Here is a 26262-nt window from a genome sequence, read left to right on the forward strand (position 1 = left end):
AGAGGGTAGAGTAATGTTACGTTGTTTTTTTAAGTCTCCAATATCAAGCTTTGTTAAATCAATCAAAATTTCAAAAATTTCGTTCGGTTTCTGAGAATTTTTCCATGTTGTTGGCCCCGGAAAAAATAAAAACGCATACGTTAAACATGTAAAATTGGATAAATACCGTCCAAGCACTAGGAATTTAATGTAATTTGTGTTTTGTTTCAACTATACATCGCGGAATCTGTTTTAAAAATTATATGCTATAATAGCGTCAACGCACGTTTACTTTCGTGTTATTAAGTCTGCAGACTCCCTCAGAACTGTTGGAGCCCTCGCCCTTCCGGGCTCGGGGCACCAAACCGTTCCTCGGGACTCTGCAGACGTTATAACACGGGAAAAACGTGCGTTAACCCTATAAATGGCGTTATTTACGAATTTTGATTCGTGTAATTACGCCTTTTGATTCGCGTTATAACTCCTATTTCGCGTTTATTACGCCTTTTGATTGCGTAATTTACGCTTTCGATTCGCATAATAACGCCTTCTATAGATGTTAATTAAAGCCTTTTTATTTTGCGTTTTTAGCTATTTGGTTTTCATTACACGGGTTTTTTTGCGTTACACAAACTTTTTTTTTCGGGGTTTTTAAAAATTTTTTTTGGTTTAAACGTTTTTTTCCCCGTTACTAAACCTTCATTTGCGTTATTACCCCTTTTTGATACTAAATGTCTTTCGTAGTGTTTTCCCTTTAAATAGGGTGGGCATATAAAAAAAATTTTAGAAGGTTATCAATTGCAATCAAAAGCTCTTTTTAACCAAAGGGGGTTTTTAGTTTTAATTAAAAAAGTCCCCCTTAACAGACGGGAATAACGTTTAGAAAAATATTTTCCCTTTTAAAAATTTCGTTTAATCTAGTCAATATTCAGGCTAAAACAGTTTTTATGTAACAATGAATCTTTTTTCCCTTTTTCCCCAGTAATGAAAAACATTTCTTTTTTTGTGCCTTTAAACAAAAGAACATTTAAACAAGTAATTAAGATCGTGTCCGACCGCTTGAATAAACAAATAACGATTTCGATTAACAAGCGCGTCTTTTTTCAATGTATGAATTATTATGACGTCAGTCTGCACAGATCCAGTGAATTAACTACTTTTACCTACAATAGCTTTAAGTAGAACATTTCACTTTCAAGTAAACAACCAAACACATTTTAAATAAAATATTTTTTTTTGTGACGTTGAATCGATATTGTATTTTACACTTGAAATTAAAACACTGTGAGAGTGTAAAAAGGAAACGCCGTAAATTGCTATAGTATATGATTGTTAAAATGTTTAAATAATATCGGCGTAATTTGGACTTGAATTCTACAACTTTTAAGATGGGTATACGTGAAATTGCATGCATTGTAGGTAAGTCTCCCACTTTTTTAGCATAAAAAGTATAAATATATTAGAAGTATCGTCACATGTTGATAATAATTAATGTGTTTGATAAAATACTAAAAGAAAATGAATCCGGCATAAACGAGCACACAAGATATATTTCATCAGACAATCAGCCAGCATTCAGCGAGCGAAGTTGTATTTCTGAACATTAAAATCATAAAAATGTTATACATTTTTATGAATGCTTACCTTAAATGATTTAGATGTAAAACTAAAGGTTATTTATACAAAGTCGCCTAATAAGAAATCCGTTCTTACTCTTGGCTATAATTTGTTAAGGTATTAGATGTATGACTGGCAATGCTTCAAAATCATCTAAAACCTTATATTTCCAATCACAAACAAACATATTGTAAAAAACGTTAGAAACAGAAATAGTTTTCAAAAAAAAAAATAAATAAACAAAATAAAATCATATCTTAATTAATGAATAAGGTTAATGTTTGATTTGATGAAGCAGACAGCGGGTGGGCTGTAAAACTTACTATTTTTCATCTATCAATTGGATATCGTTTTATCTTAAAATAATAAATATCTAAATACAATTCTAAACATTTGTGTCAACAATATAAAGGGAAGTTTACCATCCCAATCTTGAAATATAAACATTTAAAGTAATTTGGTCTATAATGGAATGTCTGTAAAACATTAATAATTACTCTCATAGTATTTATATTATTAGACATAACAGAAAACCGTGAAAGAATTACACACGGAAGCTGTTGGCAAGTGTGAGATATATGATGGGATATTTCATATACATGTATATTAGTAACCCTTCTACAAAGACTTAGCACTTTATCGGCATTTTATTTCAAGCACCATTTCATAAGAACATATCCAAATTATAAGTTTCTATTGTTTTTTAAATCAATATTTGAAATACATATGTAAAATGTGCACATTGTAGACCTAATCACTTTAAAGTTGTAAATATACCTAATTTTCACTCAATTAACAGTAAAAGTATAAATCAAATTGCAAATATTTCTTTCTTTAAAATGACTTTAAAAAAAAAAAAAAACCATAATCTACCAAGACCCAAAATATGAAATGTAAGAACAAATGAGCCCAAATACAGGCTTGAACCCACGCACCAAATAACACAGTATCCTCAATGAAAATAAATATTTGTCAAAAGGAAGTTCTGCATAAGGCACCTAATACCTTAAATTGAAACTTTCTGTGATATTTATCTAAGATACCGGCCATATCGCTGTATTTTAATCTGTTGTAATCTTTTACAAATCTATATACATAATCTAATCCATTTAGACAATTAAACGTGGTTTTATTACTAAAATTAGATACATTGAGATTATTAATCTACCCTGATGATAATATGTTCTTCAACTATTAAATGAATTACGCATATTTAAAAGTTAATATATATTTTCTTATTCAAAATTTAGTCACAATAATCAGCCAGAAGTTAAGGTCCATTCAACTTTTGGGGCTGAATTAAAGATAACTTTAATTTTTAAGGTCAAAGTTTCTATGTATTATTACTCAAGTTATAAACAAGAGCGATCAGTGATCACATGTGTCGCCTCATGATGGCCAATTTTATGTTGGGATAAATTTTGTGACAGACGGAGAAATGATCGGAGTAGTGGCGACATAAATTCCTGTAAAGTTAGGATGAAATTGCCCCAGTAGTTAATGAGGAGTAGTAGGGACAGGTTTTGTGACAGACGGACAGACAAACAGACAGACAGTGCACAACTAGACTTGGTACTGATCATTCCTGTAAAGTTTGGATAAAATTGCACCAGTTGTTTATGAGGAGTAGTCCGGACAAGCTTTTGTGTATCTGGCAACACACAGAAAAATCACCTTTTTATCAAAGGGCCATAACTCGGCCAAAAATCATTCAACCAAATAACCCGTGCAATATGCGCAAGGACTTGAGCTACAGATCAATCCTGTAAAATTTCATTGAAATTGCATTAGTGGTATTAGAGAAGTAGTCCGGACAAACTTTAAAAATAAAAATAATTAAAGGACCATAACTCAAAAAATGCTGTCAATATGCACAACAATACTTGGTACTAATCATTCCTGTAAAGCTTGGATGAAATTGCACCAGTAGTTTATGAGGAGTAGTCCGGACAAGTTTTGTAACGGACAGACAGACAGACAGACAGACAGACGGACGTTCCAATATTTTGGGTTTAGGGGTTATTTTCTTTGTTATTTTCTTTGTTTTCTTAAGGGCTACTAGCCCATAAACCCTTTGATCACGGAATGAACCAATAGTTCTCTTTTGTTCTCTTAACCCAAAATGTTTGCTCGGACAGACGGACAGACGGACACCAGACGACGGAGAAGTGATCCCTATATGTCGCCACTACTCCGTAGAGGCGACACAAAAATCACACCTAATTAGAATATAAAGGGCAAATTCTACTGTAAGAGAAATTATACTGCTTCCTTCAGAAAAGCAAAAATGTTCTGTAGTCAGACAACTTCTGTTTGTATAAAGCGCGCTTTTATAATATAAAGAATCAAATCCCCGTTGACGATTCGATTAAAGCATAAATTCATAAATAATTATCTTTTTCTGGACAGGAATGCAAAACATTTTTTATCAAACGATAAAAATAGCATTAACGTTAGTTGCAAATTCCATTGAACATGTATTGGTAGTTATCAGGATAATGAGAGCGAATATTTTTTAAGAACATCATAGACTCATGCTACGTAGATGATTTGTTTTCTAATTATTTATATTGATTGTTGCTTATATAAAAGACGTGGGCAATAAAATATTGAATGTCATAAACGAATATCACAAACGAGTAATGTTTCATAGCCGTTATCAGTTAATGAGTTAGGCATTAATTATTTACTTTTAATGATCAATAAAGCATTATAGAAATCATCATTTTTTGTAACGAAATACCTTTGAAAAACGTTGAAAGAAACAATGCAAATATTTGCGAACCAGTACGGATATTATTGAAACACCAAGCAATACCCGACACTTTGCGATGCAATCTATCAAAACAACGATTGACAATTATGGAAATTGATTGTGTTATTTTTAGAAATAATGTCCTTAATTAGAAATAATTTGTCCTGATGGGGTGATAGAATGTCCAGTTTAACGAATATCCCTGGGCGACAATTACAGAACAATTACTAGTTTGTAAATTTCTATAAAGGTTACATTCTAGGGTTTATTTAATGTATTGATATTTAACATGAAATGTTATCAGTATAGATGATTGTATGTTTGATGTTTGATCATAAGACTAGGTATTTAATATTCAGAGATTCGATTCGACTTGAAGTGCCGAAACTTGTTCAATGGATAAGTAGAAATGTTCGACCACATGTTTTCGCAAATTTTAGTTTAAATATATTTCTTTTAACAAATTCACAAGCATGTATCATTTTACACCACAATAAACATTGATAAGCAAACAAGCATTTCACTTATATTCGCAATTTTTATCGTTCTCTAAGGCCAGTTAAATATATCATACTAACTTTGGGGGCATTTTGTTCACCGTAATGTTCTTAAAACATATGATCTTGGCAACAGTGTCTTGTTACAATTTGTCATCGGCGCGTTAAGAAAATACGACGAAAAATATATTGCCTCCGTTTTTCCATTAGGTGTCCAATGTAAACCCCACCTGTGATCAACAATCTTACAAAATCCAGTACCCGTGACATCATCGTGCATTTTTGACCATATGCTTAACGTAGTAGAAATACACTGAAATATGTGCTTAATTTTTAGTCCTTTTTGCGGAAAGACTATTCAATAAGCTCTTGATTTCAAATCAGATTTCCTAACAAATGTTGCAAAAATATAGTAAGTGAATGTTCCCACATCCATTTTGTCATTTTTGACTATACTAGTGATTAATATACTTGTTATCCTTCAAATCATTGGTTACTTTCTATGAACAAACAGACAGAAAGTAAATGTTGTTTTCATTTCACCGATTCAGGTAGTAAAATCCTATATTGTCGCCAAAATGTTAATGTCTTTTATACGGAGGTTTTTACTTTATGACAACTTTAGCGAACATCCTTTAACAGGGTCAAATAAACTTTTTTGTGGTAATTTTCGACCTTTACAGTCATATTAATGTTTCCTTTAGTTAGATTATCTTCACAATTTATACCAATGTGTAATATTTGATTTAAAATTTGATAACTGCAGCTTTTGGCGACAATATTTTATAAGCAGAACCTCAATACCAGGTTTAAAGGAATCGTATTTATTTCATGAGCCATGTAACAAGTTTTATTTTTTTCACAACTAGTGCACAATTCGCCATTCATTATGTGTTACATTTTTGTACAACTAAAAGCATTATTTCAATTGAATAAATTTCAAATATTCATGTAGATCTACACATGAAGTCTTTTTAAGTTTTAATATCATTTATATTACAAAATTAATATAATTTTTTATCATGTCTGTTTGTCTTTGCCTACAAATTTATCTTTTTTTTTGTAGAAAGATATTCTTTTGAAAATGTTTCAGTTGTAAAGATAAACAAGTAAAAAATTGCTGGGAAATGCAGCAATGTGATTGTCACGGCGAAAAAAAGAAAAAATACAAAAAAAAAAAAGTTATAAGTATAATGTTAAGGTATCTCCAAATATCATTGAGTTTAATTGACAGGTTAACTTGTAAAGAAGGTTTTTAAGTATTGTAATGTAACTTGTTACAAGAGCCATGCATATGTAGTAGAGCAGAATAATTTATCATTCTTGTGTACTGCATACCTCTTGAGTGAGATCTATCCACATATGAAGTTTCATGTTGATATCTCAAAGGCTTTTGTAGTTATGCTCTGGACGAAATTAAGTATGAAAAGTAACAAAGGGCAATACCTGAAAAATAATGCACGGTAGGTGTGTGCCGCACTCCTCCTCAATGAGATTTATCCACCTATGAAGTTTCACGTTAATACCTCTAACACTGTTTGAGATAAGCTCCGGACAAAAAGTTTTTGAAAAATAACAAAGGGCAATAACTCAAAAATTATAAAGGGTATCATTCTTGCGCACAACATTCCTCCTCAATAAGATCAATCCACCAATGAAGTTTCATGTTGACATCTCAAAGACCTTTTGAGTTATGCTCCACTCAGGTGAAAAATTAAGTATGAAAAAGTACAAAGGGCAATTACTCAAAAACTATGAATGATAGAGTCATCACTCTTTTGCACTGCACACCTCCTGAGTGAGATCTATCTACCTATGAAGTTTCATGTTGATATTTCAATGGCTTTTGTAGTTATGAAGTTGTAACCTCTAACAATTTTTGAAATAAGCTCCGGACAAAAAGTATGAAAAATAACAGAGGGCTATAACTCAAAAATTATAATGGGTAAAGTTATTATAACAGAGGGGGCTATAACTCAAAAATTATAATGGGTAAAGTTATCATTTTTGTGCACAACATTCCTCCTTAATAAGATTTATCCACCTATGAAGTTTCATGTTGACATTTCACAAGCTTTTTTAGAAACATGCTCCACTCAGGTGAAAAATTTAGTATGAAAAATAACAAAGGGCAATAACTCAAAAATATGAAGGGTAGAGTTATCACCTCCTGAGTAAGATCTATCCACCAATGATGGTTCATGTTATATCTCAAAGGCCTTTGTAGTTATACTCTGGGACAAAAATTAAGTATGAAAAATAACAAAGGGCAATAACTGAAAAACAATGCACGGTAGGTTATCATTCTTGCGTGCTGCAATCCTCCTCAATGAGATCTATCCACCTATGAAGTTTCAAGTTATTCCCTCTTACACTTTTGAGATAAGCTCCGGAAAAAAAGTATGAAAAATAACAAATGTCAATAACTCAAAAATTATAAAGGGTAGAGTTAACATTCTTGTGCACAACATTCCTCCTTAATAAGATATATCCACCTATGAAGTTTCAAATTGACATTTCAAAAGCTTTTTTAGAGATATGCTCCACTCAGGTGAAAAAATTAGTATGAAAAATAAAAAAGGGCAATAACTCAAAAATTATGAAGGGTAGAGTTATCACCCTTATGCACTGAACACCTCCTGAGTGAGATCTATCTATATATGAAGTTTCATGTTGATATCTCAAAGGCTTTTGTAGTTATACTCTGGACAAAAATTTAGTATGAAAAATAACAAAGGGCAATAACTGAAAAATAATGCATGCTCCGTTATCACTCTTGTGTGCAGCACTCGTCCTTAATGAGGTCTGTCCACCTATGAAGTTTCAAGGTGTTACCTCTAACACTTTTTGAGATATGCTCCACTCAGGTGAAGAATTTAGTATGAAAAATAACAAAGGGCAATAACTCAAAAAATACATGTATGAAGGGTAGAGTTATCACATCCTGAGTAAGATCTACCTCTAACACTTTTTGAGATATGCTCTGGACAAAAAGTATGAAAAATAACAAATGTCAATAACTAAAAAATTATAATCAGTACAGTTATCATTCTTTCGCACAACATTCCTCCTCAATAAGATCAATCCACCGATGAAGTTCATGTTGACATCTCAAAGATTTTTTTTTAGTTATGCTCCACTCAAGTGGAAAATAAAGTATGCAAAATTACAAAGGGCAATTTCTCAAAAACTATGAAGGGTAGAGTTATCACTTTTTTGCATTGCACACCTCCTGAGTGAGATCTATCCATCTTAAAGGCTTTTTGAGTTATGCTCTGGACAAAAATTGAGTTTGAAAAATAACAAAGGGCAATAACTGAAAAAATATATAGGGTAGAATCATCATTGTTGTGCACTGCACTTCTCCTAAATATGATTTATCCACCTATGAAGTTTCAAGTTGATACCTCAAATACTTTTTAAAATATGGTCCGGACTAAAATGAGGACGGAAGGACAGACTGAAGGAAGGACAGGCGGACGGACGGAGACTAATTTTTATATCCCCAACCGCCTTTTCGGCGGGGGATAATTAAACATTTTCCAGCTTATAGCTAAAGGAAATTCAGAATTTTGCTCACAATAATGAGACATGAATTCTGAATGATATTCAGAAGACTTTGTGTAAAAGACTGATTTACGGACCAAATTAAGTTATTGTACAACCTGGTATGGTAAATGCTTACTGTGAAACGCATATGGAAAACGAAGTCTCATTTTAGGGAAAAAATGTTTTATTGCGCAAGAAAATGAAATTATTCAAAAAAGACAACAAGAAAAGCATTGATGCAAAGCATCAAAGGGCAACGCCAAAAGAATTTGACCTAAATACTTAACAAAAGATGTGTACTTTATAGCTGTACCATTTCATGTGACCTGCAGGCTAGGCCCAGTTTAAGTTGAAACTCAGACACTGAACTAGAATCACTATCACTAAAGATGGGGATAAATATAACAAATTTTCACTTTGTCTTAAATGGATTACTATATTTTATTACATTCTGTTACAGTCTTACACTACTAGTACTGATACTGCATCAATAAAATCCAAGTCATGAATAACACTGCAGGCATATCCTTTCATTTGAAGAAAAATTCACAAATGCTAATAAAGTTTTTTTTCTTGTAAAAATTTATTGCCAGCATTTGCCAAATTAATGTCTACATACATAGGTACTTGGAATAAAGCCTTTGCAAGTGTTTTCTCTTCTTAACTGGTCCCTGTCATTGTGATTTAAGATCCTGTTTAAAGCAGCTTCACCTGAATCAAATAAAACATCAATAGTTTATCATTAAATGAATACTAAATGATAATCATGTAACTTTCAATGCTTGCATTTTGTACTAATGTCATCAATGCACATATTCAGTGCCTGACCAATTCATTTTTTTTAAATACGTACCAATTAACTTCAACCTATATAATTATGTTTTGACAATTAATGAATACATGTATTAATTTTCCTACTTAATGCATTGCCTGATAAAAGATATTTACTGAGCTCTTTCTATTAGTGGTAAACTGGTAACTTAACTTTAATAATTAAGGTAGACTTATTTTGTTTAACCATGAATTTCTGTCAAAACTATTCAAATTAGTTCAACTACAATTTCGTTTTACCATGTCTGTTTTAGTCCTTTGCTTTGTTTCATGTAAATCAACGTCTCTGGGGGTGTACTGTGACCTTTAAGAACAAAATTCATAGTTCATTATAAAAGATATGAAAATAAATTATGACCTATTAATTAGAAGTTAAGTATAAATGTATTTAATATCATCTCTTCAAGACTGTATTCAAAAATATAAAGCAGTTAACAGTCAATATTGTAGTATCTAATTAAATGCTATTGGTGACAACATTTACATTTAAAAATTATTTTCCAACTGGGTAAATAGAATGTGAAATATTTTTTTTTTCAGAATAAATTTGATAAAAATAATTGCTAGCAGACCTGAAATAATACTTGTTTTTGCATAAATGTATCCAAAGGTTATTACCTGATTTTTTTATGATTCTGGTTTTCATCTCTTGTGATGCATGAGCACTATTTCCACAAATACCTCAGATTTCAAATTTTACAACTGTAGAACTGGACTGATCTTCATGCATAATATTAAACAGGGGTATTCCACAAATCAAAGCACCCATCATTTTACTTTTACAATCATATAGACATATGAGAAAAAAAGTGTAATGTAGAATTTCAAATTCATAATAAGTTTTTAAAGATAACTTTGCAATTTCCTTCTAAACAGACTTCATTTAAAATTTATAAACAGACGAGACCATAGACCCAAAAATCTGATCACTACTGATCTGGTCAGTACTGTTATTTACAGAATTACCATGAAGACATTAAGTGGTCAGTGTGGCTGATTCACAGCATGGGGGGCAATTAATATCCCATTTCCATCTGATAAGCCCAAACCAGAAACTAATGATGGTACTTCTGTTTACATAAATACTAATACAAATAAATTGCTGGCCTCTTGTTCATATTATTTTGTTGAATAGCAGGTTTAAGTCTGTTTTCTTTTTATATGATAATTGTTTTCATTTTAAAACACAGTGGAAGGCAAATATGAAAAGGTAATATACTTATTTATTTACTGTTCGAATTAAAATGTATACTCAGTAACAAGCATTAGTTTATACATGTCTAGATCGAAGAAATAATTTGGTCATTTAAGATAAAACATACATTGAAAGTAAAGTGCTGCATTTGTATTTAAGCAGTTTTGAGTGCTCATTATATTTACGTTAATGAATAGATTTAAGGCTAACTTATGTAACAGGCACTGGGGCTTCCTGTAATAATATGAACTTTTAATAACTTTGTAAATACCACTCAGGACAAATTTTTCTATTTGTGTTTTTTTTGTCAGAAATTAGTTTGAAATTTATTTCCATTGAATTGGCAGTCAGTTTTACAATTAAGAAAAAAGTACATATATAAAAAATCATTTGTTTAACGTTTACAATTATGTGATAAGAAACTATTGAAATTTAGCCTTGTACAACAACCTATTTTACTGAATCAAATTATTATAGAACCTTTCAAACTATCTATAGGTCACCGTTTCTATCTAATTTTATTAGAACTTGTTCAGAGTAGGAGCTTTGTTAATAGACCATCTACATTTATTACATTTACCATAAAATATTATTAATGAAATATGTATAAACAGTCAATCTAGTCCAATGTCACAACAATGTGTCTGTTGTTAACGGCATCCGTCTATGTGTCCATTTAGGCACTACTTCTTATCAACCATAGGTTATAACAAAATATAAGTTATTGAAAATAGTCGCTTTTAAGTTTTACTCAAACTTTAAGGTTTCTTTTACAGGTTCTCATCAATGGGTTATCATGAAATTTTCTCAAACCTTCAAGATCAACAAAGATCAGAATACCAATGAGAATTTTATATTCATTGAGGATGTTTATAGTGTCCTTAGCAGAAGTGGAGACAATATTCAGAAAAGTAATTTAAAACGCGCTCTCAAATCTTTTCAGGGTGGTTCAAGAACATTTCTAGGCAAAGAATGTGCCACAGTATTGACAGTTTTTAAATATTTATGCCAACATAATACAACCAATTCTTGTAAGAAGATACTTAGAGATATTGAACAACAGCTTGTGTCTGAAGAGAGTACATTTCAAACAACCTCATTAGAACTTTACAAACTGATAGCCAAAACACAGATAGTAGTTGCTCATTGTAGGAACCATTTGCAATTCATGTTTTGGTCATGGCAAGTGTGAAATGAATATACAATAATTCAGTCGGTATATGATTCGTATTTTTAAATTACAGACGACCTGTCAAAAGGCAGGTTTTAAAACGGCTAATCCAAAGAAATGGCTCCCACCACACTCATCAATTGAAAGACTCGCTGAACTTATGCAGTTACAAATTTCGTATATGGAAACAGTTGGAAGTCATAGCAGTGTGCTACCCAACTTTGTTGAAAGTGGAGTTTTGAAAAGGAACTCATGTGGTGAAGTTGAGTATGACTTTGGGCCTGATGCACACTTTGTGTCTCCCTGTGACCTCCCAAATATTAAACAGAAGAAATCAAAACGTCAGCTTGATGACACACCACAACACGGTGCACGTAGAAAAAGACCACTTACATCAACCCCAAGGTCAAAATAAAAACATCTATAAAACAAATTGATTTTTTTCAATTTGTCTGTATGCTTTACTCAAATGCAGTTATTTTTGTTTCCTGGTTTTGGGATTCATTTTTTTCATGACAAATTAAATTCTTCAAAAAGGTTAAAAATGTAAGAATGTGAGTCACGGAAAATCATCTCGGTTTTACAAAAATGCTATTTAATATAGCATACTTTCAGTTCTTTGAATTATCTGGCAAGCTTATTTGTGTGGTGGTTTAAGCTGCTATTAATAACAAGCTTAATATTTATTGATGATGTTCATGTATTTATTATAAATTCATGATTTTCACACAGGTTGCGAAAATAGTTTTATTGTGTTGATTTGAATTTTCAAAGAAGAATCAATCAGGTACTTGCAAACTCTTGAGACATAGACATTAATATTTGTTTTACTACATTTGTTTGGAATGCGGCATGCAGTACTACTGATTTATTGATTTGTTATATCAGTTTCCTTAACTGCATCTTTGTTTACTTATTCTAAACTGTAAAATACCTACAACTTTCTGTATTAAATCATGCATGTATTTTAAAACTGTAAAACTTAATGTAACACTATGACAATTAATGGCTTTGTTATTATATTTGTAATCAGTTGTTAAATCTATATAAAACATATTTCACAGAATCAACATTATTTTCATTCCTTAGACCTTATCTAATGTTGAGGTGAAATCAATCCACACTGACCACTGGTAAATGGCCATATTGTTTCTGATAAGAGTTGTATCAATAATGCACCATGGACAGTTTATAGTTCACGCCAGGGTTATAATAAGATATCCTGCAGAGCAGTAATTTAGATAAACAGTTACCTTCTACTAGGGAATTTCTGGCAAATGTGGGCCTATATTACAGAGTGTAAAGTTGTTTCCCCCCAGAAAAAATCAAATGGAAGAGTCTGAACTGTAGCAGAATTTATGGTGGGAAAACAGGTGGTTACCATTATCAGACTGGTCAGTGCAAGGTGTAAAATCAGTCAGTTGTGTAAAATCATTGTAGAGTAGTAGAGGCAGTGTTTATTTATTTATCCTACTAAAAATAACAGGTCATTAAAATATATTACAAACTAGATTGAGAGAGCTTAATGTATGAGCTTATTTCATACACAATTAACTTTACAGAGTGAAGAATAACTCATAATGTCTGCAACTTTGGAGTCTTGAATAAGAACATGTACCAGTTTGTTGTTGTTATAGTTTTTGTTGTTGTTCTTTTTATACTTAAAAGAACAACAAGGACAGGCCAGTATGTGAACTATCTCATATATTTTAAAACTAAATAATCATATACAATGTACATGTATATTCAAATTTAGATAGCACTCTTAGTTCAAAGTTGCTTACATTATGAATGTTAAAAATTAAATCCTAAGTGTAAATAATGTGCATCCAGTCTGTACAATTGCATCAAAGATATTAAAGTATTTAAATAAGAACAATTTCTCTAAAAGATTTTCTAAGTGTGTATTGTACATCTGTATCATTGAAAATACAGTTGTAGTTTTGGACTTAAATTATTTTCAGCACAAAATATCAGCTCAATATTTTCTAAGTATCAGAATTACATGTGTACATCTAAAACACAGGTCTTGTCTCAAAAATACACCTGTAAAATTGTTAAAATACACCTGTATTTCTTAGTCAAAATGTCAAATTCAGCAAACACAGGTCCCTAAGACCTGTATTTTTACAAAAACAGGTGTTTTTCAGAGTTTTTTTCGTACGGGTTAAACCAAAAAGAATAGACACTGTCTTGCCAAGATGCAAAGACAATTTATAGTCAATTAACCAATCTTAAGATTTATTTTACCAGATACAAGGATACCTGAGTCATCATCATATAATCACATGCACGAGTATCGAACCTGGGAAGAAAATCTTATCATATTTTTTCTTCCCAGGTCTGATACTTGTACCTGTGCATATAATAAAGCTTAGTATTGCTTAGGGTTGCAGACATGTCATTGACATAGTTTAGACATAAAAGAGGACCTAAAATGAACATCAGGGGGACACCATAGGTACTCAGAGCAGAAGTAGAAGGAGTACCAGCCACATCAACCAGCTGCTATCAGAGATAAATCTTGAACCATTCAAGAATGTCATTACATATGGCAGATGCTTGAAGTTCCATTAAGAAGAAGAAAAAGAACTTCTTCATGTGCAGTATAGTGTGATCAACTGTATCAAATTCTTTTGTAGATCTAACAGTATCATGCAATACTGCCTTTGTCCATTTCAAATTAAATGCACTTTATTAAATGAATAAAACATGTGCCAGTCGCAAACCCACTTCTAAACCCTGACTGAAACTGCCAGACCATGACTCGAACACATGACTTTCAGAAGACCAACTGAGCTATCTGGCCGGCTACACATTTTCTCTTAAATAATGAAACAGTTCCAAACCACAACATATTTCTCCACTATATTGATTAATGTCCTTGAATTTCTGATGTTAACAGAGCATAGTGAATTAAACTCATGGTTATATGCAGTCACAGGATGATAAAAACTTTCAGCTTCACCATAACTCAAACTCGGATCCACAGAATAATGTACTGAGCTATCTGGCCACTTACACATTTTCTCCTCTAAATAGTGAACAGTTCTTAACCATGACAGATATTTAGATTTTCAAATTAACAGATAAATAATTCTTAATTAATAAATAAGAAAAAAAAAACCCTTACATACTCATATAGTCTTAATTAAGATAACAATTTATATACCATTGTATAATTATTTTTACTAAAAAGGGCTTAGACAGTTATTGGTTGTGCCATTATTTATAACAGGTCAATTTAAAAGTGAACATAACTGTACTAAATCATGTACAATATCTATTTTTTGTACAGATAAAAAACTAACCTTTTTCTATGATAAGAAATTTTATGAAGACTGATTTGTATTTTGCATCATTGAGGGCACCGGGCGAAAACATGAAAATTATGCAACCAACGAACCAGTTCGTGGTAGATTGTATTTTCATGTTTTCATCTGGCGCCTGGTTACTTTTTGTACTTTGTTGGTTTTCATGTGGCACATTAAATCACCCACTATAAATTTAGTGTACAAATTTATTCAAGGGCAAGTAACAATCTACTCTATGAAAAGTATGTTGTCGGGTTGACTCAGGAGACCTGGAGATTGAGACCGGTGTCCCTCCATTACAAATAGATAAGGCAGAAGCTGTCCGTTTCAAACTATGCACATGTTAGAAAAAAAATAGAATGTAACTATTCAGAATATGATTTGTTTTGAGACTTTATCAATTATATTGCTGGATCCAAGATTCAGGACATTTTCAATCAATGCATGTATTATCATTTATAACTCTAAGTCTCATCCCTTTAATAATAATGACATAACTGTAACTCTTTAAATTCAGAAATATTATAAATCTCATCATATCAATATACTAAGATATACATGTATGCACATAACATTTATAATTCCCAGTTTCTATTAAATAAATATGAAATCCTAACATTAACATTGGTACTAATGGATGGAATTCAAAATCTAGTAGAAAGAAAACTATAATATATAAACTCTGTTATAGATACTATTATTAGCCAGCTAACACTGGGTATAAACATTTTTAACCTGTAGACTGATCATGTATTATCATTTATAAATTTAAATGCAAGTCTCATCCATCATAACTGTAAGTCTTTAAATACAGAAATACACATTATATCCATATACTATGATACACTTGTATGAACATTACATAAATAATTCTCAGGTTCCATTAAAAATAAATATAATATCCTATTAACATTGGTGTTTGGGTGGAATTCATAATCTTGTAGAAAGAAAACTATAATGTACATGATATTGTATAGTATAAAAGTAAAAAAAAATCTCAATAAAAATTATATAATAAAGATTAAGTTGTGTGAGTTTCTAAACATTAAATGCATATCTCCTTCAGTAACAAATACTGTCTCTCATTAGACTTTACTATAAAACTAACTGTATATATATCAAGTGTTTAAAATGAGCACCCATATGTATAGCTTAAATATTCTACCTTTTCATTTTTACCAAAGGTTATTTTATGAGCAATTTACATACAAACACATAGAAAATAATAATTTCACATATTGATTAGAATATTCCTCCAGCAGAATACCTATAGTATATGTGCTAAATGAACAAACTAGAAAAATCTGGTCTAAGGTATATAAAGCCAGTAAAAAAATATCTATCAATATTCACTCATCATGGCCTCTATGCTTTTGATTAATACCTTACAACTGGTAAATTTATGAAACAAAAATAGTAAGTAATACCTAACTTCAACCTAAGATAGACAGAAAAGAACAGATAATTTAGTAAACATGAGTTATTTCCCCTTAAAAAAGAGAAAACCTGAAACCCAAAAGAACACCCCAAACATCAAAATTAAGAAATGTTGCAGGCTCAGTTTTATTAAGCCATGCAAATTCATGGTAAAGTATTCATAAAAAAAATAGATGGCCATGTTACAGCAGTTTTTGCAGAAAATCGGATAGCTTTCAACATCCGGATACTGGTACACCTTGTAAAAACAACCATTCTGTGCAACAGATAAACGTAATATATAAAATTAATAGGATACTTGTTTATAACAGTCCATTACCTATCCTTATACTAATTGGCAGGTGAACTTTCTTCTTGTAGGAAAATTTTGAAAATATATAAATGAATGAACGAATGGATACATGTGTCCGGCATCAATGTAGACCACAACGATATTCGAAATCCGGGTTTTAGTATTCAAACTTCTCAAGTGTGTCGAAAGGATTTGCGAAATTGTGTAAATATATCACGCTGATATTTCGCGTGTTGATAAAAATACTGTAATGTATATGATTTGAAAGGAAAATGTTTCTATGTAACTTTTCACGGAAATGGGCTGTACAATGATTGCGTAAAAAGCCAATAAAATGTCGGCTGTAGAAATCGAAAGGAATTTTGTCACGTGACTTTTGCCCATGCTACCGAAAACTACCCATCACAATATCACGGCGTTGAGACGCCGTGAAATAACTAATTAATCAAGTATATTACTCCTTTTTTAACAAAATGCTCAAATTTGTGTCAAAGACCTGAAAAGACACGTTTAGAACTACTGTTCTATACATAAAGCAATTAACTTAAAGTAAATTAGGAAAATTGTTAGTAGGGGTGATAACAGGCCTTCTATTTTAGGGTTTATTCGAGTATCTTAATAAGTTTACGATGTGTTCATTTCAGTATGTTGTCTTAGCATTGTCCAAGAAGAAGTAGCAAGTCAGAGTGTCTACACAGTAAATGATACAACTACGTTACAAAGAGACATGTTGGCTAATTACGATAAGAAACAAAGACCACAGTCACAAACAAATCTTTTGTTGGAATTTGGACTGTTGCATATAACTGAACTGGTAGGTTTCAGTTTTGTCGATTTTTTGGCTTTCTTTAGCTCTATTCACTATTACTAATTTAGGAATGTAATACCTCGTGTTTTATAAAATATAATTAAATAATTCAATAAATCTTGCAGAGCATATGAAAGAAACATTGCAAGAATACTATTTTTAATCTGGTAACTTAAAAACAAAAACAAAAGAAAATCAATATGAATAGTATACAATGTATGCTTTATTAAATTGCAAATACAAATATCACAATATATTAAATAATTAAAATAACACATCTTTATTTATCGTTTTCAAAAACATACACGCAGTATTTGCCATTGCAAACAGGAAAAAAAGGTAGTTTTCATGCAAATATGTTGTTTGTTAACTTTATTTTTCATAATTTTTCATGCAAATATGTTGTTTGTTAACTTTATTTTTCATAATTTAATTCTTTATTTTCAGGACATTGTAACTCAACGTTTATTCAGTATGGGGTTCCTTTTAATTGTAAGTAAACAATTGTGATTTAAAGGCACTTATCTGGTTCATTGAAAATAAAAAGAACCATATAGTCATGTTTACAGAAAATATGGGTCGTGACGTGTCAGTTCAATGGTTGCAAGAAAAGTCTCCTTTATCTTTCACGAGTTAACAGAAATGTTACACTATTTTTACAATGTAGATAAATATTTTGAAACTACATGTGTATTAGCTGTTTTTATCTCACCTTTGGTCAATTAAATGCTCCAATAAAAATATATACATGTCTTATTTACACTAATTACCATATGACTGTGACTATAATTACAATATAGGAACATTAGTATATATCTTACAAAACAAAACAAGATGTATTTGTATTACATTAATGTTTTGTAATTGATTTGCCGTGCCTTGCATTCAAAACAATGCATTCAATGTTATAAATCATAATCAAATATCAAAATAAACAATAGCTTTACTTTACACTTTATATCAGAATGGCCAATGGGACTCCCAAAACTTTTGAAATGACAAATGTAAGTTTGAATATAGAAATCAACTCCAGTTTCAACTTAAAAATATAATAATTGTTTTATAAAAACCATACAACGTTTCGACTAGAATTCTTCATCAGGTATACTTGTTTTCAGGAAGAGACGTCAAAAAGTAATTATACAATTCGGCGTACTTATTCAGTATACAGGATCTTAATAAAAGATACCAAATCACATGCAAAGGTGCAGTAAAAAGCAATGCAAAATGTAAAAATTATCAATGATACCACGACAATTTCTTCTTAATTTATTTACTTCCATGTAGATATTACAGGAAGTCAAACTGATTTTAGATTTCCTTTGGCCGAAACAAATAGCTACTAACAGATTGGCATGGATTTATACTGTTGGAAAAATGTATAATCCCCAAACCAAGTTACACAATCAGTCAAATGACCTTGAAAGATTAGTTTAATTTCATCTATGATAGAAAAGAAAGACTGATGAATCAAACAAACAAAGTCTTAAAGTAATAGTTTTAGTAAATTAATAAAACAAAAAAACATACACACACATTTTATGTTGTCATATTTCTTTTTCTACATAATTTCAAACTTTTTTCCCCAGGACTGGAAGGATGACCGATTGCAATGGACACCTTCAAATTACGGAAATATAACGGCTTCTATGTTTAGACTTTCTGACATATGGATCCCGCCATTAGTTTTGAGTAATGCGTAAGTTATGTTTTAGTTACAATCAAGCTCGCCTTTTCCTATCAACGCGTAGGTTTCTAGAACCAATCTCACTTTTTTCTTTCAATGATTTGTTTTTTAAAAACCATAAAATCGTACATTCGATATTAATTTTATGTAATTACCAGTTTCTGAAAAGTTTAATATATTAATAAACGCTCGCACACTCATTTAAACGTTCGTGTCTTTATAAATATTTTCAACTATATTTTTGTTTTTCTTTCTTCACAGTTTCTATTCTTGTTTGTTCATCGTATACTTTTTGTATCGTGTGTGTATACCATTTTAAAATTGTATCGTTTTAAAAACATTTACCTGAATAAACTTGTGTATATATTTTTTTATAAAATAAACAAATTTCAGAGCTGACGAACTAAAGATACTTGGTGACAATTCTGATTTCGCAAGTTCTCCTGTAAATGTGGATTCAACAGGGGATGTCGTATGGATGGCACCTGCCAGTTTTGTAGCACAATGCACTGTCAACATTAAATACTATCCATTTGATTCACAAAGCTGCAAGTTAGTGGTAAGATTTTGTTCACTTCCTCTTGCTTTGACATTAATTGTCACCACTTAAAGAACATGTTTTTCTTAAAATATATTTATTTCAAAACAACATTTACTACAATCAATGCCTTAGGCGTTTCACCATTCATGTCACAGTCATGCGATCATTTCTTTCAGTATTTTGAAAAAAAGAGTGAGCGAATGATCTGAAATTTTGCACCCAAATACTTGTCTAACCCCTAATTAAAAAAACTTAGAAAAGCAATTATGACACATTTGAATATGACAATGATAAATGTAAATACAGCATTTTGATGCTATCGTTATAAGCAGTGAATTGGTGCACGCAATATCGAGTTGTTTTCACAAAATTCTGGAAACATCATTCATTAATTCTTCTAGCGTTATAAAATTAAGGAAATCGAAATGTAGCAAGGAATAAATTTAAATGTGTTCGTCTCTGAACAAGTACACTGACAAACTTTTCTGTTGAAAAGTAAATCAGTAAAGTTGAAGGAGCAATGTTTTTTTTATTAAAGGTTTCATCTTGGATGTTCCTTGAATTTATGATAGACCTTGGTCCAATGTCACGAACCATCAACCTTGACATTTATAAGGAACACGGCGAATGGGAAGTCACTGGGACATCAGTAACAAACAGAACAAGGTAAGCAAAGTGTTAACATCACTGTTTTAAAAAATGGGACAATTATGAACAATAAAAATGCACAGGTTTCAAAATGAAAAATGAAACATCTTACATGACCTTTAGCACCAGCTTAAACTGTATGTAATACTTCACAAATTTTGTACTGGAGTCAATGACTCCTTAGAGCCAGGAATTTATCAGAACACTGAGATAAACGTCAAGCAACCAATATTTAACAGCTGCCACCACGCACTCAACATTTGCTATCTGAAATGTTAACACAACTTTTGTAACTTTAGTTTTGCAAAATCATGAAATTGAATTAATGGTGTGATTGAGTCTTTCAAATTTCTACAGGTTTAATTTCTTATATATTTATGTTTTCATCATCCAATCCCATAGTACCCTCATTTGCCTAAATGTAATATTTAAGTGTAAATGTACGAGCAAGCATCATTTCGACCTGTCATTAGCATTGGGACAACATTAAAAATATACATTTATCTTTAAAACATATATATACTTATTAATTATATGATGCATGAAAACTATTGGTTTCAGTTTTTTATTGTTAGCTTCTGTTTTTTTTATTGACTCAAGCAAATGCTCGTATTGATTAACAACCTTCTTTTTTCTGTATGAAAATATGAATACAGAATCTCTAAACGGTAATATTTTGTTACTTCCCCCTTTTGTCAATACTTGGTTTCTCTGTGTTCGGAAACTGACAACATACACTGACTTTTACACTCGATTGTTATGTTTGTTTTAACTTGATTGTTTTTAGATCACTCAGTGGTTACCAGCTGCCGGCAATAGATTTCACTCTTGAACTGAAGAGAAAGTATTCATACTATCTGTTGAACATGCTCCTCCCAGTTATCATTCTTGCTTCGATGGCGCCATTTGTTTTTATTCTGCCGGTAGAAAGCGGAGAAAAGATTGGCTTTGCTCTGACAATTTTATTGTCATTGTCGGTTGTTATGACCATAGTTTCAGACAATATACCGCCGACATCAACTCATATCTGCGTTTTGAGTAAGTTATATATGCATCGATAACGTGTGTTTAGACTCTACACTGTACACTATAGCATACAAATTGATGAACAAATCATTTTGCAGCCAGTGTTTATAACTTAGTACAACAACAACAGATATGGATTGGATAAAAAAAAAATGTTTTCATATATTTATCTTTCTTTTCAATTTCGGAACAAATTCATTCATCAGATAGTTTTGTTTTAACATGTACTTCTCGTAATGTCTTTTCTCCATAAATTACCATGACATATATTATAAACAGGGTATGAAACTGTGTACTCAAACACCACATCATTGCGCGATTGATTGTTTGCGTATGTCAAAACATAGCTGTTTTAGCGGCTAGTATATGATACACACATTGGCTGTGTTAAAAGAAAGCCTTTAGTCTGAAATCGGTCTTAAGACAGATTTTGCATTTCATAGAAGACTCTTATTTTATGACTCTTTTAATTTCTGAATAGCAATAAAGATGAGCAACAACATATTGTGAATTTAAAAATCTGTCATTGTATTTCTTAACTTTTATCAGCAAAATGAATTTAATTATTGTCTTTGACTGAAGATAAGAACATTTATTGAAACAGCCTCAAGATAATCCTAAAGTTGGTGTTATGTCACACATACGACACTTTCTATAAAACGCAAACTTGAGTTTTTTTCATTAGATAAAGAAACGGCATTCAATAAATACCTTTAGTTAATGCCTATTTAATACTTTTTTGTTAATTAAATTTTAAGTACTTATTAAACGACAAATAAGAAAATGCAGACTTTATCGATATGATTTGTATGCAAGTTATCATATATATTTATCATTAAATTATATTTACTTTCAGGTGTATATCTATTAATGACATTTATTCTATGTTCTGTACAAACACTGGTTACGGTGCTTGTATGCAGAGTTCATGAGCTCCAAAATAAGACTTACATCATGGGCACAGCATGCAAGAAAACTGTCCAGCTTCTTGCTAAACTAACAAAATACAGGTTCGTTTTATTCCGCTGAATCTATGTTATTTGTTTGTCTTGTTTTGAAATTGAAGCTTTTTATTTAAACAATAATAAGGGATTTCGATATCAAAATATAATATATAAGTTATCAGTACAAAATCTGGTCATATTGCAGGAATGTTCCAGTATTCCTCCTTCTTGAATACTGCATAATCACCCTTAGGATATGTTGCATGTTTTTTTAAATTAGTTTTTTTGACGTCTTATCTGTGATATGCAGACTTCATATCGTCTGATCCCCTTTTGTCATTTTTTGTTTTTGTTTAAGTCGTGAATTCTGCTTTAGTCCGTGCTAGGTGGGACGTGGATGGTAGCTTGCACCAATATCGTCCATAAACAGGCTCAATCAAACCGATGTTTTCACATTTTCAATTTTTGTCATTCTGAACGTTTTTTAGGGTTTTGTGTTTGTTTTGTTGTTAACTTTGGGTTCCAGAATACTCGTACTAGTAATCTCTCTCTGTTCAAGCGTTAGTGATGCTTGTGTTGTTGATTTTAACATTACAATGCAGGAACTGTATATTTTAGTTATAATGTAGAAATTCCAAAGTATTGTTTTTCATCTATAATACAAAGGTTCCTTGTAAACTATCACCTTCCATCCGTTGATACTTGTAATACAATGATAGTTGTTTTATCTTTTATTAACATTTATAGTTGTTGTGTATAGTAATCGTTTACATAGTGACCACACTAATTCCTGCAAATGGATTTCTGTTTGAAATTGGCGGATGCAATTTAATTGTATTGTTTTAGGTTATTGGTGATCCGTACAAAAGAAATTCATTATGTCAGGGTAAAGTGAATTATTATAGGAAGTTATAGTTGGGTTCAAGTATAAACGGTGGTACAGAGGTATCATGTGATTTTTTTAATTTTCTGATACATGTCTTTATTATTGTTGTGGAGACGAGGTATTATATCTTTGGAACAGAATATTGTATTTTGTGAACAAGATTTTACATGTATGTCGTGAAATTAATACATTTTATCGTGAACACGAAGTTAACCGTTGATGTAACGTTTCATATAAATATCACTGATGCTATATGGTAAACATTAGGTTAATACAATTTTAGGACCAAAACAGCATCAGTCAAACGAATATTTTATTATTGTTTGCAATCTAAATCCGCTCTAATTTTCAAACGAAGACCCAGAGGTGATGCCTTGTCCGAGGTTAAAGATGTACCTGGTATCAAAGAAACTCAAGTTGTCAGCCAAGAGAAAATTGACTTATCAAAAAGTAAAGGCATCGCTTGGACTGAAAATGAAACTGATAAACCAGAGGATGAAAGCATAGACGAACAACTTGAATACACATATGAAGACATGGTGATCATGTCGGAGAAATTCAACTTTTATCTTTTTACTGTCTTGACCTTACTCACAACAATTATTTGTATGATCATTTTGGAAACAAATGGATCAGTGAAATAGCTTACAAATTACATAAACTATATTCTTGTACCCAAATGATATTAATTTGTATACATATTGTGTTAACAATCACGGTCATACCATAACCATTTCACAACAAGTCACGCGTTGTATTCACCCTACAAGAACGAGCCTCGTTTGGCAAACTGTTTTAAAGACCTGTAAAATTGAAGGTACGGCTTCAGAATTCAAATTCAATTATGCCCGGATATTTTTCTTTTAGCTTTTATTCTACTGATATGTCAGCCGTGTTTCTAAAATAAAAAACAATATATTTTGAAAAAAAATATCATTAACGAGCTGAATTAGTGTAAGAAAGTTTCTTGTTTTGAATTTTAAATAATGTTGAATAGATCGTAATATAAAAATACAGGACATGTAGAACCTTGACGGAGTGTACAGATATGCATGTACGTCGGTCTAACTTTATAATGGCGGCAAAGGCTGATCACTTTCGGTTCCAGCAGGTTAAAGTTGGACGTGATATGTTTTAATGTTATATACTTGCAATGTAGTGTGTATTGAATTAAAAACATATATTAATGTTTGATTTTGCTTGTTTGAAATTTCAGTCCCCTCCTCCCAGTTCAATTAAAATTTGTTATCAGATATCGAACTTCTTTAGAAATGATCCAGTATAATAGGTTACTTTTGACATTTCTGTTTGTTTATCTAATATGATATAGATACTTATCTCAGTTATTCTGCTGTTCATCTATACCTTTATTCCAAAAAGCGCAAGGCAATAACCTTATATACTTTGTATATCTTAATATAAGCCGTATCTGTAGCACTTAAAACCTACGTGTTTTAAACTTGTGTAGCAAATCTATTGGTTATAAGTAGGAATGCTTTTACTCTGGTACAGGTAATAGTCTACCATATTAATTGTCATCAGTTATGAATGACATAAAGCGTTGTCATCAACTTATTTATACTAGGTCGTTTAATCAAGATAGTGATGTCTGTTAACAGAATAAGTATTCCATTGTGCTACACTGTATTTCTATAGCAATGTCACACAGTATGCACAATAAGAACTGCTTCAAAATACAAGTTATTTTTTATCATTTTCTACTATCAATTTTAGTGATGTTTCTTTTTCTTTGAATATCGTTCTTTAAATCAGTATCTTCTATTTATTTTGACGGTTGATCATTCAAGACGTTACTCTAAAACATTTATAAGACGACAAAAGACTAGTAATAATTGAACTTTTTATCCATTTCATATACAGAGTACACCTTAATTGGCCGTAAACATCACGAATTAATAAAACTTTATACAGGTACTGCCTATAGTAGATTTTATTTAGAGCATAGTTCTTTATTTCCAAATATTATGTGCCGAGCAATAGCTGCAAACGTTGTATTTAGGTCTCTCATAACCATCTCGTTCATAGTTTCCTCATTCTTTCTGCTGTAAAGATGAACACCGTAAAGTTTTGACCAATCAAATGGACGAAGTCCGTGTTTAAATATTGCAACACCATGCAGACTGTAAGGTCTTGATATTGTCTCATTTTCAACGTGTATTAAATTTGTAAAATTTTTAGCCAACATGTAAGGGTATCGCATAGCACTATAGGAGTAGGAATCATTTCTATAGTGATACTTATAACCGACAAGCCATTTTTGCATAAACGTGGAGTTTCGTTCTGCCATTATATACGAAGAACCAAGGTGAAAATGTGGTCTTAAATACATGAAATAAGACATGGTGCATGGATACTGTCGTAACAAGTCAACATTCCTCATAAGTACCATGTCCATATCTAAATATATTCCTCCATACTTCAACAAGGCTTCAATACGAATAACATCACTTAAATTATTGAAGTGTTTCACTTTCTTTCCGAATATTTTATTGGATTCCATAAGTCTTTCAACGTGAATTATATTGGCATATATATTTATAATAAACTTCCAATATAAACGTTGCGGTAAAATATTTCTATGGATCAATATCAAGCAGTGACGGACGAATCGTAGAGCACTTATAAAACTAAGAAATCCATAAAAATCAAATTTGACTTTAGCCTATACCACACATAATGCACAATCTGTGGAACTGTCAGTTTATCTGTACAGCATTGTTTGATATAATAATTGACACAATCACTTTCATGACATTTTGTTTGTATTTGGTTTCGCTGATGCCAGTTAGTTGTTTCGAATTTGATGTAGATTACTGGAGGTTGGTTCGTGAAACGATAGTTTCTCACATCAAAACTTGGACAAACAAGTCTCTTTTTATACGTCCACGTACTCCAGTCAGTTGTTATGGGATTGAAGTGATTTGAAACTTCAGATAATCCGAGGGAACATTTATCTTGTTTGAATTGACTGTTCAAGTCGTTGTTCATTTTTTGTGGACCTTTTAAACTATTATTTACTTCATTCATGATGATTCATTCATGAGGAATCTTCTGCAACAGTACA

At 31.3% G+C, this 26262-nt stretch overlaps 2 protein-coding genes across 2 annotated transcripts; one reads left to right on the top strand and one right to left on the bottom strand.

Moving 5' to 3' along the window:
- The first annotated feature begins 1141 nt into the window (after window positions 1–1141).
- Window positions 1142–23821, top strand: LOC132717502 (neuronal acetylcholine receptor subunit alpha-2-like). The gene is made up of 9 exons (XM_060700987.1): window positions 1142–1398; window positions 17282–17451; window positions 17893–17937; window positions 19035–19144; window positions 19526–19691; window positions 20212–20339; window positions 21109–21359; window positions 22204–22357; window positions 23461–23821. The coding sequence occupies exons 1-9, from the start codon at window positions 1368–1370 to the stop codon at window positions 23819–23821; spliced, it is 1416 nt and encodes a 471-aa protein (XP_060556970.1). The 5' UTR covers window positions 1142–1367.
- A 1307-nt stretch (window positions 23822–25128) lies between these two features.
- On the bottom strand, window positions 25129–25698 carry LOC132717503 (lactosylceramide 4-alpha-galactosyltransferase-like). The gene has a single exon (XM_060700988.1). The coding sequence runs from the start codon at window positions 25696–25698 to the stop codon at window positions 25129–25131; it is 570 nt and encodes a 189-aa protein (XP_060556971.1).
- Between the last annotated feature and the right edge of the window lie 564 nt (window positions 25699–26262).

The sequence above is a fragment of the Ruditapes philippinarum genome, unplaced genomic scaffold (genome assembly GCF_026571515.1).
Source record: "Ruditapes philippinarum isolate M1 unplaced genomic scaffold, ASM2657151v2 ctg844_1_1_1_1, whole genome shotgun sequence".
Classification (NCBI taxonomy): Eukaryota; Metazoa; Mollusca; class Bivalvia; order Venerida; family Veneridae; genus Ruditapes; species Ruditapes philippinarum.

Bases quoted from the DNA above. Each gene is read 5' to 3' on its own strand.
- LOC132717503 (XM_060700988.1), bottom strand. From the start codon at position 25,698: ATGGAATCCAATAAAATATTCGGAAAGAAAGTGAAACACTTCAATAAT.
- LOC132717502 (XM_060700987.1), top strand. From the start codon at position 1,368: ATGGGTATACGTGAAATTGCATGCATTGTAG. The intron at 19,145-19,525 runs GTAAGTTATGTT...AACAAATTTCAG, and splicing joins CCATTAGTTTTGAGTAATGC to AGCTGACGAACTAAAGATAC. The intron at 21,360-22,203 runs GTAAGTTATATA...ATTTACTTTCAG, and splicing joins AACTCATATCTGCGTTTTGA to GTGTATATCTATTAATGACA.